A 17,271-nucleotide genomic window follows, 5' to 3' on the forward strand; every position below is an offset into this window, starting at 1 on the left:
CTCTGTTTGTTGACGCTAGTTCCTACATGCCTTAGCAGCTTTCTATGCTCGATAAAATTTTCCAGTTTCGCGCAGCATTATTTCGATCCTAGTTGTGAAAGATATTCCTCAAATTTCCTACGTGTAAAAATCCTATGTTTTAACTCATTACGGATGGTCTTTACAATGAGATCTTTTTTATGCATATGACAATAATGTTAATCAAAATTACGTACATGAAATACTTAGAACTTTTCGAGTCTCATCCACTTATTCTAAATCATTGCCGAAATAAGTTTCAGGAATTAAAATAGAAATCCTCCCCAATGGAGTCGCCAAAAACTGTAGGGAATATTTCAAGCATTATCCCTAGCTTGAACCCCACTGTGATCATACACTTAAGTACGGTGGCGTCCAAAGGGAAAGAAGATAGAGCAAAAGAGTCGCCAACAAGTTTTAGGAACTTGTAAACCGTTCACAGGGTGAAGGTTACACCCCTTAACGATCCAAGAAATCGTTAACTCCAATAGGTCTGGAACCATGACTGGTAGTTCAGGGATGAAGGTACAAATCCAACCTAAAAGAAATTGAACCTGCCCTAATAATAGGCCTCTACTTTATTCTGATCGTATTCATGTGCGCTTTCTGACTAACATGCAATCAATAGGATTAACCCTAAACTTTTTTATCTATGTTGGTTGAATATTAATGCACAAATAAAACTATTATTGGCGATCACTTGAATTATAATCAAATAACCCTAAAAAAGATTATTAATTATCTTATTAAACGTGATTACAAGTACCAATTCCCTTTAAACATGCATGAAAGGCATGATCAAGCAATAACAATAAAATATCAAGCACTATAATAAATCAAAATAATAATCATCATAATAATAATCATCATAATAATAATAATTAAAATAATCATGAATAAAATAATCATGTTAAAGCATAATATTAATAGCAAGATCCTAGGCATGATACTAACAAGATTAATAACAAACCCTAGCATGTCACTAAACATCAAAGATCAAATATATAGCCCTAACATGATATTAACATGCTATTAGGAAAAACAATAAAAGGCATCATAGAATTCATAATTGACATTATATTCTTTACCTAAACATGATGCTAGGAACTAATTATTGTCATTCTAAACATCAAATTAAGGAAAGCATCCTAACATGATACTAGGAATCAAAATAACAACCTAGACATCATTTCTATATCATAATAACAATAAAATCAATTAAAGTACTTACTTGGATGCCTCGTACCTCTTTCTAATAACAAAATACACACGTTAGTAACTTCAAGGAAAATATAAAACAAAGAATTAAATTAAATAATTGAAATAGAGATTTGGGACCAAACCCTCAGAAATTAAAAGCTTTCACGTCTAGTGCGAAGGCAACTTCGAATTTGGCTAGGTGTGTCTAGTGCTAATGTATGAGGAATTGTGTTTGTAAAAGGCTAGGCTTAGAAAGAGAGAGAGAGAGAGAATCAAGAAATTCTTGATGAGAGTTGATGATTATTGATGAGAAATGATTATTGAAAAAAGGGAGATATGACCTCTATTTATAGAGAAAAAAGAGGGTCGGAGAATAAGAAAAGAATCCGAATTCGAGTCAAAATAAAACTCGATGGACAGCAGTTTTTGCGGATTTTGTTTTTATCATATCTTTTGATCCAGAAGTCTAAATAAGGCATATAATATGTTCTTGGAAATCTCTTGAAGTCTACTTTGCAACCCAATTAGAATCAGATTAAAATATTTTGTAGATAAAAGATATGGCCGAAATAGTAGGAAGGTGTCAGTTTTGGATAGAGTTTCATATCTCATTCATATCTTTTTCGTTATAGCTCGGATTTAATATTATAATATATCATTGGAAAGATAATTTCAAGATCTATCCAAACATATAAGATTTGGATAAAGATTATGAGGCACAAAAATAATATCTAACTGTATTTGAACATCTTTAAATTCGAATAGAATTAGGATTTAAGAAAAAGAAAAGTTTTAAAAAAGAAAAGTTTTTATTTAACTCAAATTCTTTAATCTTATCTTTTGAAAAAGGATAATTAAGATCTTTTAGAAACTTATAAAAGCTTCTAATTAATCCTAATTAGTTTAGGAATAGGATTATACCTTTGGACCCTCCACATGATCATTGGGCCGTAGGTAAGATCCGGTTCGAGCCCAGTTTAGTATTTTGGCCATAACTTCCTCATTATTCATCATAATTGGGCTTATAATATATCGTTGGAAAGGTCTTTTCAAGCCCTATCCAACTACACTATTATTTGACCCTTATCATGGACCAAACAAAACTGGAATACACGTTTTTCATAGATAAAGTAAGAAAAGAAATATTTTCAAAAACAGAAAGAAGAGATATTTTAATAAAAATATCCTCATCACTAGACTTTTCACACTTTCGCTTTGTTTGATAATTAAATGGCATGAAAGGTATTCATCACTGGGTTTGATTTTGGGGAGACACATTTGGGTGTCTACAAGTACCTTTGTTAAGTCATTAATTGAGTCTAGTCACATAGTCTAGCCACATGGTCTTACACAACAGTCTTAACATGTCACCTACACTCACTAGTCTTAGCACACACTTTGTGTATATGTCACCATGACCATGTCTTAGGTTCATGCATGAGTCGTTTTCCGTTATTCAAGTGGGGGTCCAATCTATTCCCATTCTCTTTCACATTATCTCCGTGTTGAATAAAGCTTGAGTCAAAATAAATAATAAAACTAGTGGCTGAAAAGGAAAGAAGAACGACAATCCTTCCTTCCGAAAACGCCCACTCTAGTAACAATGTTAGTACCTTTGACCATAACAGTGTCTTAGCCATGGATAATCAAGGATCTAAAAGGAAACCCAAAAGGGAGTTCACACCCATTGGAATGACCTATGATGCTGCTTTTGATCGTCTCTATGATCGAGGATTAATCAAACCTATTGGCCGTACCAAAGATCCAACACCAGAAAAACGATCTTCAAGATGGGATCCCAATTCCTATTGCAAGTACCATCAAGGAAATGGTCATACCACCGATGAATGCTACAGGTTTCAAAATCTCATTCAAGATCTCATAGATGCAAACAAGATTTCATTGCCTCTAGTTAGCGAGAACACTGGGTGATGATTAAGAAAACGACACAAGACAAGAGGCGAGCTTCAACGACAAGATTTCATGACCTCTTTTTCTATTTCTTTTTTCATTCTTCCTTTCCTCAATAAGTCTAGCACAAGCACTTTTTTCTTCCCTTAGATTTACTTTGTTGGTTTTTTTTTCCCTTTTAATAAAATAAGCATTTATTTTCTTGCATATGATCATTTCATTACATCGCATTAAAAAAAATCCATGTCAAACTAAGCACAAGGTATACCAATGATTCGAGGCACTCCTTGTAATTGGTTAATTAAGGATCGTGGTTCTGTCGTTGGTCTTTTATGTTGTTGGTGGATTTTCGAAATGCCTTCAATCTAGTTGATCGTGCGGTCATGTTACGTGAAGTCCATCATCGTTGTATCGTTATTTCGCAGTAGGTTTAATTCTGCTACTCTAATCAAGCCAGATTGTATTATGGGGACCACACCTTATGGTCGTCTGATGAGTGACATTTATGTCACTCTTAGGAAGTAATTTTAGAGTCATTTTCGTGTTTATTTTATCTTATTTTCCCTTTCTTTCTCTTGTTTTCTCTTTAATAAAGTTTCTAGTTTATTTTGGTAATTTTGTCGTGTTTTAGTTCTTTTCGTAGTTTTTAGTTTATTTTCGTATTTTATTTGCTTTTGATTTGTTATATTTCGTTCTTTATTTTTCCTTGAAAGTATTATAATTTACTTTCATTTATTTTAATTAGTTTTGAGTCTATTTTATTTCATTTTCTTTACTTGTATAGTTTTATTTAATTTTAATTAGTTTAATGTTATTTATCTTATTTTATTTTACTTTATTTTATCTTTTCTTATTTTATTTTATTTTATCTTTTGATAATCCCCTCGTGTTTTTGGTTGTAGGTGTTCCGGGTTTTAAATTCATTTTCGTGTTTGGAGGTCTAAGGTTCGAGGCATAAGCTTCCAAACAAGCTGCTGCCTTTAGTTGCTGCCACGCTTATCCATCACCCCACCTCCCTTATCCTCCACCACATCAACCACAGCAGCCCCTCAGCCAACTTCCCCTGCTTCACCCCGCAAACACCACACACCACAGCAGCCACCAATCACCCCCGTAACAATCACCAGCCTGCAACCCCGCAAACACCACACACACCAGCACCAATTCACTCACCTGCTGCCACCCTTACACCACTCACCACCAGCCTAAGCAACCCACCATCAATTTCAACCACCAGCCAACAACCACCTGACCACCGCAACTCAGAGCAACAGCCCCTGTTGCCTCCCTCACGCAACAATCAACCCCACAACCACCAACAACAGCAACCACAGCCGCACCACCACCAATCCGCAACAACAACCCAATTATCCCCTGCTCACCCCCACATCAACCACCAGCTACCACAACCCAGCCACGCACTTCCCAGCTCCTCCAATCACAACCACCACTACCACCTGCTCTCACCACTTCACACGACCACAACCAAACACAAAACACAACCAGCGGCAGCCCTTCACCACACTTGACCCGCAACTCATCAAACCACCAATTAAGCAATTCGACCCCCCCAATCGACCCAAAAATCAGAGCAAATCACAAATTAATCAAGTTCGAGCAAACCAATGAGTGTTCGGCCGAACGTCAAGTCAGAGACTTTGGGGGTTTTGTTATTCGAAGAAGAGTGGTCGAACATACCCATGGTTCGACCGAACCAACCCCGTAGTTCGGTCGAACCAACCACCGGTTCGATCGAACCATTCCACGGGCCTCGCACATGGTTTTAATGAAGATCGAACGGCCTTGATTGATGCTCAGTGATAAGAGATGATGATTGACGGTGGTGATTTAATGATAATGGTTGATGATGGTGGTATGATGATGATGATAGAGCAGCCATGAATTTGGAAGAAGGGGAAATCGGGGTAGCTGATAGTTTTTGGGGGATTTGTGGGTTTATTTTTTTCTTTTGTTTTATTTTTATTTCTTTTGTTTTACTTTTCCTTTTCTTATTTCTTTTCTCTTTTATTTCTTTTCTATTTTATTTTCTTTTTATTTTCCTTTTCTTTCTTTATTTTATTTTCCTTCTTTTATTTTTCTTACTTTGGCTAGCTTAGTATAAATACCCAATTTTGGGGTAATTTGGGGAGACATGCAATAACTATCTATTCTTCTCTCTAATTAGTTTTAGGTTAGGTTAGGATTAGTCTTCATTGGTAGAGAGAGAAAGTGTGGTTTTCTTCATTAATGAACTTGGATTTTGAAGAAGGAGCTTGTTCAATCCTTTGTAGACTTTCATCTTCAATTAATGAGCAATCTCTTACTCTTTCTCTTTACCTTTGTTTATTATTTTGCTTATTTGCTTTTATTTTTCTTCTTTTCTTATTAATCATGTTGATGCTTATTGATTTGATGATTGATATTGTTTCAATATGATTTGTGAGTAGTCATCTAGCCAAGGGTGTGGGGATGGTGTAGTTGCTAATTGTTCATGCTTTTAATGTTGGGGTTATGTTAATGGTGATTAAAGTCTTTGCATGCTTGATATTCTTTGGTCTTTCTTGCAAGTGCACATTGTTAGTTGATCAAAGATGAGTCTTTACTAACAAGTAACGGAAGTTGACTTAGTTGAGATTCATTACTATCGATTGTTATTTAATAGTACCTCCTAGTATATGGTTCTAATGTGGAAACATAGAGGCTATGTTAGGAGAAGCCAATTGACCCCGGAAGGCTGCTAGATTGGACCCTTTACTTCGATATTCATGCATGTTTAGTTTACCATTGATATGCTACTTTGTTATTGTATGGTCAAGCGTCAACTTCACCTACCCATTTCCCTTGGTGCCTTAATGTTTTATTTCTTGTTTTAGAATCTTTAGACTTTAGTTTATTTATCTCCTATTCCGGACTAGCTTAATTGTCGATAACATTTGGTGGTGTTTACCGTTCTCTGTGGTTCGACCCCTATGCTTGCCTTATACTCGTATTAGTTCGACCCCTATGCTTGCCTTATACTCGTATTAGGTTTGTTTAGGTTGTATAAATTGTATTTGATCTAGGGATAGACAATTGACGACGCGTTTATTGCCTTGTCATCGTCTCAGGGGGTGCAGTAGGGTGATCCCCTTGGTCCTTTCCTTTTTTTCTTTTGTTTTACAACCTCTTGTGTTTAAAATCAGAGATGCTTTTGAGGTATGTCTTCAGGCGTGGTATTTGGATGACCACGCTATTATTACAGACACTTTGGTGGTAGGGAAGGTTCTACAGTCGATTATGGAGGAAGGACCTCGTTTTGGGTTGCATCTCAATGTGGAAAAATCTGAAGTTTTCTAGCCTACAAAAGACCCTCGAAGTAGGCTTGTGGGTGTTTTCCCCCTTTTATTGCTCGACTATTGCATGGTGTTAAGCTGCTTGGTGGTCCTGTTCACAGTGGCGGACCTACCCTTGGTCCAGGTAGGTCACGTGACCTAGCAAAAAAAAAAAAAAAATTCAAAAAAACAAAAAACACGGACAGTCTACTGGAAGGGGAAAAAAAACAAAACAGAGACCAACTTCAAAATTCACGCACTCATTCTCTCAAATCTCAATCTCTCTCTTCGCTCTTCGCCGCCGCACCGCGGCTCGCCGGAGTCGCCACCGCACCGCCTCGCCGAGTCGCCGGCTGCTCCATCCGCATACACTCGGCGCTCTTCGACTCTTCTTGCTGCCAGGTAAGTTTGTTTTTAAGTTTTTAAATTTGTAAATTATACCCAAATTGTTGAATTGTTGGGTTGAGTACTTGAATTTGTGATTAATTGAGGTGATTATGTAATTTAATCTAGTCAATTAGGGTGTGTTCTATTGTTTTTTGAAATTGTTGATAATTTATCAATTTAGGGAGTTAGGGTTTCTGATTTTTTAGGAATTGAATTGTTGTTGTTTTTTTTTTGTTTTTTTTATTTTTTTTTTTTAGGAATTGAAATTGTTTCCTGTAAATTGATAATTTGTTATTATAAATTGTTTCCTGTAAATTGATATTATAAATTGACAGTAAAATTGATTAATTGATGATTTCATATTAGAACTTAGGGTTTCTGTTTTTTTTTTGGAATTGATTAGTTTGGATAATTGCATATGTGGATTGTAAATTGAAGCATTTGTGTTTTTTTTTTTAATATTCTTGCATTAATTATTGATTAGTAGTCGGTGGTGACCTAGCACCCGAAAAATCCTGGATCCGCCACTGCCCGTTCATTCTGATTCTAGGTTTAGTGGCGAGCTTGTGATGCAGAGGGTGACCAAGACCATTGCGCTTATGGATAAGGTTGCTATGCTGGATGATCCTCAGTGTGAGCTGTTGTTACTTAGGGCATGTACCGGAGTTTCTGAACTCTACTTTGTCTTGCGTACATTTCCTCTAGGTTCTTTCCAGGCGGCTCAGCACGTTTTCGACGAGGCTCTTCGATCTTCCTTGGAGCGTATTGTTACTACTTTGGGGCTCGAGTTTGGTGATTGGCAGTGGCGGATTTCCACCTTACCATTTGCGTTTGGAGGGCTTAGTGTTTATTTCGAAATTGATGTTCGTCATTATGCTTTTCTTGCTTCTCGGTTGCAGCCTGTTGGGTTGCAGACGCAGCTTTTGCGTCATACTGGTATTGTTGGTCTTGGTCAAACTTTTGAGGATGCGTTGAATCTGTTTACTGGAACGGTTGAGTCTTACATTTTAGGTAATCCGGGTGAGGTCGCTTCCCCTTAACTCATGAAGAAATTGGCAAATATATATTTTACAAAGGTTACCGCTTCTGCATAATCCACCTTTTCTTTATCTCCTCGGCAGTCGGCATTGTGGAAGTTGCAGCAGGGTGATCACACCTCTGCTTGGCTTCGGGCATTCCCTATTTCTAGATTGGGGTCAGACGATGAACGCTAAGACATACCTATGTGTGTTGTGTTATCAGATGGGTGTTCCATTGTTCTCTGTCTTGACATAGTGCTCTGCTTGCTCTCGGGTTTTTATTGGGGATGTATTCGGCGACCATGCAGTGTTGTGTGCTGGTATTGTATGTATTAAACATCGTCACAATGTTGTTTGGGATAAATTCGTTGATTTTTGCTACAAATCTGGGATTTCAGCAAGAAAGGAGGTTGACATAGGATTGTCTAGAGAGAATGATGGGGCTCTCAGACTTGCTGATGTGTTACTTTATTCATCCGATCGTGGTCGTGATGTTTGTGTCGACTTCACAGGGTCTTCTCCTTTGACACAGACAGGGCTATTTTACTTTGTTCCGGGACTGGTTGTGGCTGATGCGGCTTATCAGAAGCGAGTTAAGAATAAAGCTCGTTGTCTGGCGATTGGATATGGTTTCATTCCCTTCTCCTTTTCTTCACTTGGGGAATTAGAGAAGGAGGCCGTTGCGCTGTTAAAGTAGATTCAGAATTTCTCGACGACGTAAGACATTGGGGCTTGCGTTGCAGCTCATATATTCACTAGGGTAGGCTTTGCTATACCTAGAGGAGTGGGTGCCCAGATTGTATCTCTGCTTCCCACTAATTTATTGTAGGTTGTATGACTTTTGTTTTTGAGATATAATAATAATAATAATAATAATAATAATAATAATAATAATAATAATAATAATAATAATAATAATAATAATAATAATAATAATAATAATAATAATAATGTTGAAATCTGCTCGGCTCGGCTTGGCTCTGCTCTACTATCCTGAAATCTGCTCTACTCTGCTAAAATCTGCTCTGCTCTTCTCTGCCCAGAAGCTTAAAAGAACAGGGCCTTAGCGTAGTTGTTTGTTGTACTTTTCATGACAATTGTCAATGAACTTTTGTACTACCTCGAGTTCAAGTGGCCTTTGGGCAAGGTGAGCTGCCTTTTGTCGCCATCTACCATAGAAAGCAAGAAAACCTTCATCGTGGCCTTACTTAAGCATCTCAAATTCACGCATAGTTGATTTGAACTCTACATTACTCTCATATTGGGTAATGAAAGCCGAAACTACATCTTCCCATGTTGTCTTGAACTTCGCATCTAGCCCATAGTACCACTCTCTCGCGGCTAGGTCTACAGATAAAGGGAAAATCAAAGCATAAATCTTAGGATTAACTCTCTTCAATGCCATAGTGCTAGTAAAACTCATTAAATGATTATTTGGATTATTGGTCACCTTAAATATTGGCATGTCCGTAGCTACGAACTTTTCTGGTTAATCAAGTCCTGTAGGAAGAGCAAACTTTTCTGCGTGGAAGTGTAATACTCCCACTAATTTCTTTAATTTAATATAATTTTTTAATTTTGTAATCTTTCATCTAAGAGTTCGTTTGGCATTGCTGTGGTTTTCTATTTTTTAATTTTTTTATTTTCTAAAAGTATATGATATATGTCCCATAATGAATCAAAAATTATATAAACTTATTAAAATTATAATAATTTTGAAAACCGACAACAAAAAAGTGGAAACACTTTTTTCTTGTTTCCTGTGTTTGGTTTTTGGTTTAAAAAAAAAAAAAAAAAAAACTGAAAACCAAAACTAATGTCAAACAAGCCCTTATTTACAATTAGATATTATTTATAATAAAATACAATATTAAACTATTAATAAAAAGTTAAAATTAGCATGACACGAGATCGAATCAAATTAAAAGATCCAACTATCCTAAAAGATCCAACCAAATTAAAAGATCCAACTACCCTAAAAGCAAGTACGTTAAATGAAGCAGAAATTGTTAGATTCTAACCAAAGCCAACCAAGAAGAGGTTCTCAATTTGGTTGGTTTTGCTCTTACGTTTCGTCAATCGTTCTCCCAATTACAATTCCATACCCTTTACCATCACAAATTACTTCGTATAAGACGACAATTCTTCCCCTCTCCTACTACTCACTAGTCACTACTCCCAAATCTTATGAATTAAAAAGAAAACCCTTAACTTTCCCCAATTTTCTCCAATTCTGTTGAATCCAAATTGCAAAATCAAGAATGTCACAAGGGTATTCAATCGAACTTTACTTCGATCCAGCCCTAGAAAACCAAATTCTCAAAGCTTGGAATGTTCTTGCTCGTCGCCAAATCAGTACCCAGCTCATTGAAATCGAATCTCGACCTCACATCACCCTATTTTCATCGCCATTTTTAGACCAATCAAAGCTTGAACCCTTAATCAAATCATTCGCTGCTAAACAAGAGCCTTTACACCTGAATTTCTCCTCAATTGGGTCTCTTCCTAATGAGGGTAATCTCCTTTTTCTCTCTCCTACCCCTACATTGTCTCTTCTTCAATTCCATTCTCAGCTTTGTGATCTGTTGAAGAAGGAAGGGGTTGATATTGGGGATAATTATCGAGTCGATTCGTGGGTGCCTGTTTGCCCTGTTGCGCAGGAGGTGCCGAAGAATCGAATGGCGGAAGCGTTTAGTGTGTTAAGGGATTTGAAGTTGCCGGTTAGTGGGTACGCTTTGGATATTGGATTGGTTGAGTTTTCTCCGGTGCGGGAGTTTTTTTCCTTCGTACTTGGTAACACTCTAGATGGGTAAAATGTTTGATTTTACTAGTACTATCAATTCTAGTTTTCTAATTGTGTTCTATATGAATGTTTTAGTCTTTTATAAAAGATATATATATTTGGAAATCAATTGAATTGGTGCTTGTAGAATACTGGTTGTTAATTACAGGCAATGTTGGTGTTCAGATCATGCTTGGTTTGTTAAGTTATTTTTATTTTGGATTGAAGTGCACTGAATTCGCTTGTGTTTATCACATTTATGGTGAATATTGTGATCATAATCTAACTAAGGTATTAATGTTAGCAAAACTTTGCTTCTATTGAGACTGAATTCACTATGTTTGTATTGAAAATGATATGAATGCTTCTATTAGATATGGTTTTTGTCATTGCTTGTATTGTATATGGTTCAAATACTTGAGATTCACAAAATTACAATGACAATATAGTAAGTGATTGATCCTTTGTCCAAACAGATAATTGAAACAATATGATAGTGTTAGTAGCATGAAAGGTAAGATATTGGTGGTTGAATACACATTTGCAGCAATAGATGTTTCTTGCTATTTTCTGATGGGGGTATTTTGACTTTTAAACTATGTTGTACCCATGTCCATCACAGGTACATGTCCAAGTGTCTGGCTATTTTGTTACAGAATTCCATGATTTTGAACTAAAATGAAATGCTCAAATGTGTTTAAGGTTTTAAGAATATTGGTAAATTGATTAATTTCCAACAATATATAGTTATTGGGTGAATTGAATTATTTATTGATTAAAGTTTTGATAAATGTCATATAGTTTTCTGTTTAGGCTACAATTACATTGTTTTACTACACTAGTCCAAAAATTGGATAATATAAGTTGCCGAATAGCAAATGAAAGTGATTGAGTGCTCTATTATTTCTTTCTTTTCTCTTTTTCCCTCTGTTTCCCGTCATATAGTTTTCTGTTTAGGCAACAATTACATTGTTTTACTACACTAGTCTAAAACTTGGATAATATAAGTTGCCGAATAGCAAATGAAAGTGATTGAGTGCTCTATTATTTCTTTCCTTTCTCTTTTTCCCTCTGTTTCCCTTTTTATTTCTCTGTTTCTCGATATTAACAAAGTCGAGTCCACTTAAAGAAAAAACCAACGACTCTAACTGAGAAATCTTTAAAAAGATCTAGGTTTGATTTCTGGATGAAGGTGTGAAGGTGTTCAAGGTATGAGATTCACTTATAATACAATAGTTTTAGGACGATACACACTATTTGCCCTCATAGATGGAGTGTTTTGATGATTATTTTTTCCATTTCTTTTAAATTCAATGAAGTGACATTAACATCTTTCTCATTTCAGATTAAATTTAGGATTGATTTTATGGCCAAAAAAGTCACCAATTTTGACTCATTTAAGAATGATACTAGTGTTGCTAAATTAACATTTCAAACCACTATCGATTTGGTTGGTGTACTTGCATATCATAAGTAAGTACTAACAAGTGGTCAAGGTGGTCATGATGCTTAAAAGTTTAAATGATATAACATGAGAATTACACTAAACGATGAAGTTTGTTTCGGTTTCTGAAATACCCACAACAACGTTTATCGTAGATGTTCTTGTTGTATTGCTACAATTCAAACTTTGAGATAGACTTTGTGTCATCAAGTGTGGCAAGATACACATAAAATGTCTACCGTCTACGGCCGTGTCTGAGAAATCCAAACACGCATTGCTTAGAGAAAGATTACAATGATTAAATTCTGTATACAAATACTCCCTTCTTTCCTATTTTTTTGGTTACAGTATTTAATTTTATACGATCTCTAAGACACGTATTAAAATATATATCATTTTATTTCTATATGCGTAAAAATTATAAATTAAAAAAAAAACTTTATATTAATAAAATATACGATAAGATGAATCTACAATAACCCCATCACTATGGCTAATGGGAATTTATGGCTAATTTTTATGAAGTTTGACATTCATCTAGATAATCTAAGCTCCTTAGGCCTTGTTTAGTTTACCTTATTTTTATTTATTTCAGAAAAAATAAGTTTAAATCAGATCAGATTAGAAAAAATAAGTTATGATTAGATCATCGTTTTATGTGCAGTTTTTTGTCGCTAAATATCTTTAATTTTGTACTGAGAAAAAATTATGAAAATAACATATTAATAAAAATACACATTATTACGAATCTAACAAGACCCCACTTGATGTATTTTTTTTCGTATAGATTATCGTATATTTAAGGTTAAAGTTTGGTCAAATCTGATATTCAAATCAGACAAGACGAACTTGATAGGGCCTTACTTTCTTATATGTTTTCACTTTCAAAGGAACTAAAAGTAATCCGGATTTAGTTTTTAATCGTCTTAGAAGTTTAGGTTTCAATTTCTTTAAAGGTGTCAATCCTAAGCTCTTAGTGGGGGACTTTGGCTAGGTTGGAAAAACAAGTCCCTTTTTGATGTAGTCTTCATGTGTGTCAACTTCCTTGTAGTAAACGTAAACGATGTTATTAATGGGAATTGGAGACTTATTTTGATGTATGGGGAACCTAGCACCTCTCACCGTGGTGAGGTTTGGGATTGTCTTAATCAATGGATAAGTCCTTCTCTAAACATGCCAATCGTTATTTTTGGAGATTTTAATCAAGTGGATTCACATCTTGACAAAACAGGACCAAATGCATCTAGTATTAGAGGGGCTAATTTGTTTAATGAGTGGAAAGATCTTAATAATCTCCATGACTTAACTTTTCAAGGGCCTAGATTTACTTGGTCAAACGGCAGAGATGGTGACGATCTAGTACTTGAAAGACTTGATAAAGGGTATGCAAATGCACAATGGCTAAATCTGTTCCCTCACTCTACCATTTCCTACCAACCGATCCAAATTTCGGATCACGCCCCAATTGTGCTACAAACTAAGCCCACGGCCACAATGAAAAAAAGGGGTTTCAAATTAGATAGTTGGAGCTTAAATTATCTTGCTTGTATTGAAGTAGCACGTGAGAGCTGGAATAAAGAGCAACGGGGCTCTCCAATGTACTGTCTCGCTGGGAAGATCAATGAATCCAAATTAGGAATTAAACGATGGACACTTGATAAGAGAAGTGAATGGAATGGCAACTGGGACAAGTTTGAAGAGGATTTACTTCAAGCGCAGCTGCTCCTTGAAAGCGAAGGAAAGACCGAAGATTTTATAAGAATAAGTAAGCAATTAAAAGAATATTCGGAAAACATGGCTAGTTTCTGGAGACAAAGGGCGAAGCTCAACTGGGTTTACGCGGGGGATACCTGCTCTAGATATTTTTTTAACTTCGTGAAAGGGAGGAAAGCGCGGAATACTCTCGAAGCAATTAAAGATGACAGTGGTGATTGGGTTACAAAGGAGGGGCAAATAGTGGAGATTGCGACTACTTACTTCAAAAATCTGTACTGTTCTAGTGATTGCGCTGCTACTGCCAGCCAATTTGCTGCCAACTCCAGAAAAATTGAAGTGGAACAGGGCATAATGGGTATCATCAACTAACTCTCGGAGAAAAAGGACCTGCTATCTAAGCCTTACACAAGCAGGGAGATAAGGGATGCGCTCTTCGCCATGAAACCTTGGAAGGCGCCGGGGCCAGATGGAGTTCCGGCCGGTTTCTACTAGAGGAACTGGACATGGGTGCAGGAAGATGTCATTAAAGCAGTCAAATCAGCCTTATCATCAGGTAATATCCTTCGTGAATTTAAATTCACCAACATTGCCCTAATACCAAAATGTGACAATCCACAATCAATGGATAGACTAAGGCCTATAGGACTTTGTAATGTTATTTACAAGATCATCTCTAAGTGCATTACTAATAGGCTTAGGAAGGTCATCAATGGCTTAGTAGGTCATTTCCAAAATGCTTTTGTTCCGGGTAGGGCCATTTCGGATAATATATTGCTCGCTCATGAACTTTTGGAAAATATAAGGAAAACAAAGAAAGGTGTGAAAGGCAAATTGGCAGTCAAAACGGACATGAGTAAAGCGTATGATAGAACTAAGTGGGATTTTCTTAAGAAAGTCTTGCGCAAATTTGGTCTCCCTGCCTTGATGGTGAAGACCATTATGAACTGTGTAACATCTATTTCTTTCTCGGTAATCATCTATGGTAGCACTCAGAAACCTTTTAGGCCACGTTGTGGTCTTAGACAAGGCGATCCCCTATCAGCCTACCTTTTTATCTTGTGTATGGAGGCCTTATCTGGGTTGATTAGGGGTGAGGAAAGGCTAGGTAATATTGGTGGCCTGAAAGCTTCCCAAAGAGCCCCCAAAATTAGGCAATTTTTTTTTTTTTTTTGCAGATGACTCGGTTTTCTTTCTTCAAGGAAAGGAAAGCAATGTTGTAGTCCTCAAGAATGTTCTTGACACTTATTGCAAGGCCTCAGGTCAAATTATCAATGATAAAAATTCCATTCTTTTGGCTAGCCCAAACTCAAGGGATGAGGATGTCAACAAGTTTAGTGAGATCTTAGGCATTAATGTAAGCAACAATTTTGGTATTTACCTAGGCATCCTGGCTGATTTTGGTTCCACTAAGAAGGAGATTTTCAGTTTTATGATTGACAGGGTGAAAGAGCGTCTCAATGCTTGGAACTCTCTTTTCCTATCTTCTGCAGGGAGATTAACTCTAATTAAATCTGTTCTTTCCAGCTTAGGAACCTATGTGCTCTCGGTTTTTAAATATCCTACGAGTATTCTAAAAAAGATTAATAGCATGGTTGCTAAATTTTGGTGGCTGGGAAACAAGCACTGCAAAGGCGTATATTGGAAGAATTGGAAGCACTTGACAGCCCCTAAAAGAGAAGGGCGCCTTGGCATCCTAGATACAAGATTTTTCAACCAGGCTCTACTTGCGAAACAAGGTTGGAAGATCATCATGAATACCGACTCTTTACTAAGCAAGGTGATCAGAGCCAAATATGGTATTGCGAAAGGAAATGTCTTTGATAATAGCTGGTGTAATCACAAGCTGGGCTCGTGGGGGTGGAATGGAATAAGATGGGGTTTACAGCTGCTTCAACAAGGTTGCTCGTGGTCCATTGGGGATGGGTGCTCTGCAAAAATTCACCATCCTTGGGTTCATGGGAATGTACCTGGTTGGAACGGTGAGTTTGTTACCTCTAACGCTAGTGCAGCCTCGCTTATTAATGCTAATGGTGGCTGGAAGATGGATGAGTGCAATCTGTTTTTTGACCAGCCCACAGTAAAAAAGATAGAAAAAATTCAAACAATGAGAAAAAGGATATGATGATTTGCTTATCTGGAATGGGGAGAGCAAGGGCGAATATACTGTCAGGAGTGGTTAAATGTATCTTTTCCAACTCAACCACAAATATTTTGATCAACAAAGCCCCACAAAGATCATAAACTGGAGAAAATTCTGGATCTACCCAGGGAGTCCAAGACAGAAGATTCTGCTATGGAAAATTATAAAAAATGCTCTACCAGTTGGTAGTGAAAGGAAGAGAAGAGGACTTGGCATTGATCACTGCTGTCAGCTTTGTTTTGATGGGGATAACACGGATAATAATCACCTCGAAACCTTGGAACATTTGTTTAGAGATTGCATCTTTGCAAGTCATGTGTGGAAAGGGTGTAATCTAGGCATCAATGTCATCCACCAACAACACATACCTATTTCTGCTTGGATTCAAAACTGGCATAATATCCTCTGTGACAAAGTTAGGGGCTTGGAAGGGAGTTTTCAAATGTTTCTAGCTGGAATTGAAGGCATCTGGGAAGCAAGGAACATCATGATTTTTTCTAAAATTAACCAGAATGCCTGGTCTACTATTAAAAAAATGGAAACTAAGGCTTTATGCAGGAACTGCCACACCAGTGAGAATGCTGCAGGTGGTTTAGAGGTTGCTTTGGATGGTCCCCCTGGGTTTGAAACAAGAAGCAGCAACAGAGAGGAACAGGAGCTACGCAGGACAGTGACTTTGATACAGGGTAACAATGACTGTACAAGAGCCAACTTAGAAATAAAACGTATAAAAAACAGGAACTGGACAGTTTGGTGCTGGAAAATTGAACACCAAGATGGCTACTGGATACAGAAGGAAGGAACCAAGCAAACAGGTGATAAAGTGCAGGACATAGTTTCTACTCTGCAGGAAGGAATCAACGAAGCCTTGTGCAGGAAGATGTGGCACATACAAGTCTTAGCCAAGGATCTCAGATTAGCTGGTTGGCTAGAAGATGACTTCAATGGAGCTCTTCATGTGAGGGATAAGCTATGCAACATCAGAAGCAGATTATGTGATTTCCATTGTTTTAGTATTGCTTCGCCTGTTAGGAAGTGTTACAATTTTGGGGATTGATTCCCTTTTTCTCGGCTGTAAAAAAAAAAAAAAGGTTTCTACCGTCTTTCTTATACTGTGTACAAGATTGTTCTAGGTTACTCTTTGCTACTCCCTTTGTTTTCCTTAGTGTTACTCATTTTATGCGGTTATTAAGGAACTATTTTGACCATTATTTTTTTAATATTTTGCATTAATAAAAATTATACAAAATTGATATTTAAAAATTCATAACAATACCAACTTAGATAATTTTTTTTTTCTTATGTATACTTAATTAGACATGATCCTAATTTTAATTTTGACT

The 17,271-nt window shown here is 36.6% G+C and overlaps 3 protein-coding genes across 3 annotated transcripts; all 3 read left to right on the forward strand.

The window, feature by feature from the left end:
- Window positions 1-9,914: 9,914 nt before the first annotated feature.
- On the forward strand, window positions 9,915-10,818 carry LOC145556026 (uncharacterized). Its single transcript, XM_081617711.1, has one exon. It carries the CDS (start codon window positions 10,108-10,110, stop codon window positions 10,657-10,659), a length of 552 nt encoding a protein of 183 aa, XP_081473837.1. The 5' UTR covers window positions 9,915-10,107; the 3' UTR covers window positions 10,660-10,818.
- Window positions 10,819-13,245: 2,427 nt separating this feature from the next.
- Window positions 13,246-14,157, forward strand: LOC145642930 (uncharacterized). The gene has a single exon (XM_081694085.1). It carries the CDS (start codon window positions 13,246-13,248, stop codon window positions 14,155-14,157), a length of 912 nt encoding a protein of 303 aa, XP_081550211.1.
- A 252-nt stretch (window positions 14,158-14,409) lies between these two features.
- LOC145642931 (uncharacterized) lies at window positions 14,410-16,985 on the forward strand. Its single transcript, XM_081694086.1, has 3 exons — window positions 14,410-14,893; window positions 14,964-15,767; window positions 16,057-16,985. The coding sequence occupies exons 1-3, from the start codon at window positions 14,410-14,412 to the stop codon at window positions 16,983-16,985; spliced, it is 2,217 nt and encodes a 738-aa protein (XP_081550212.1).
- Window positions 16,986-17,271: the final 286 nt, after the last annotated feature.

The sequence above is a fragment of the Chenopodium album genome, chromosome 8 (assembly GCF_948465745.1).
Source record: "Chenopodium album chromosome 8, dcCheAlbu1.1, whole genome shotgun sequence".
NCBI classification, from domain to species: Eukaryota; Viridiplantae; Streptophyta; class Magnoliopsida; order Caryophyllales; family Amaranthaceae; genus Chenopodium; species Chenopodium album.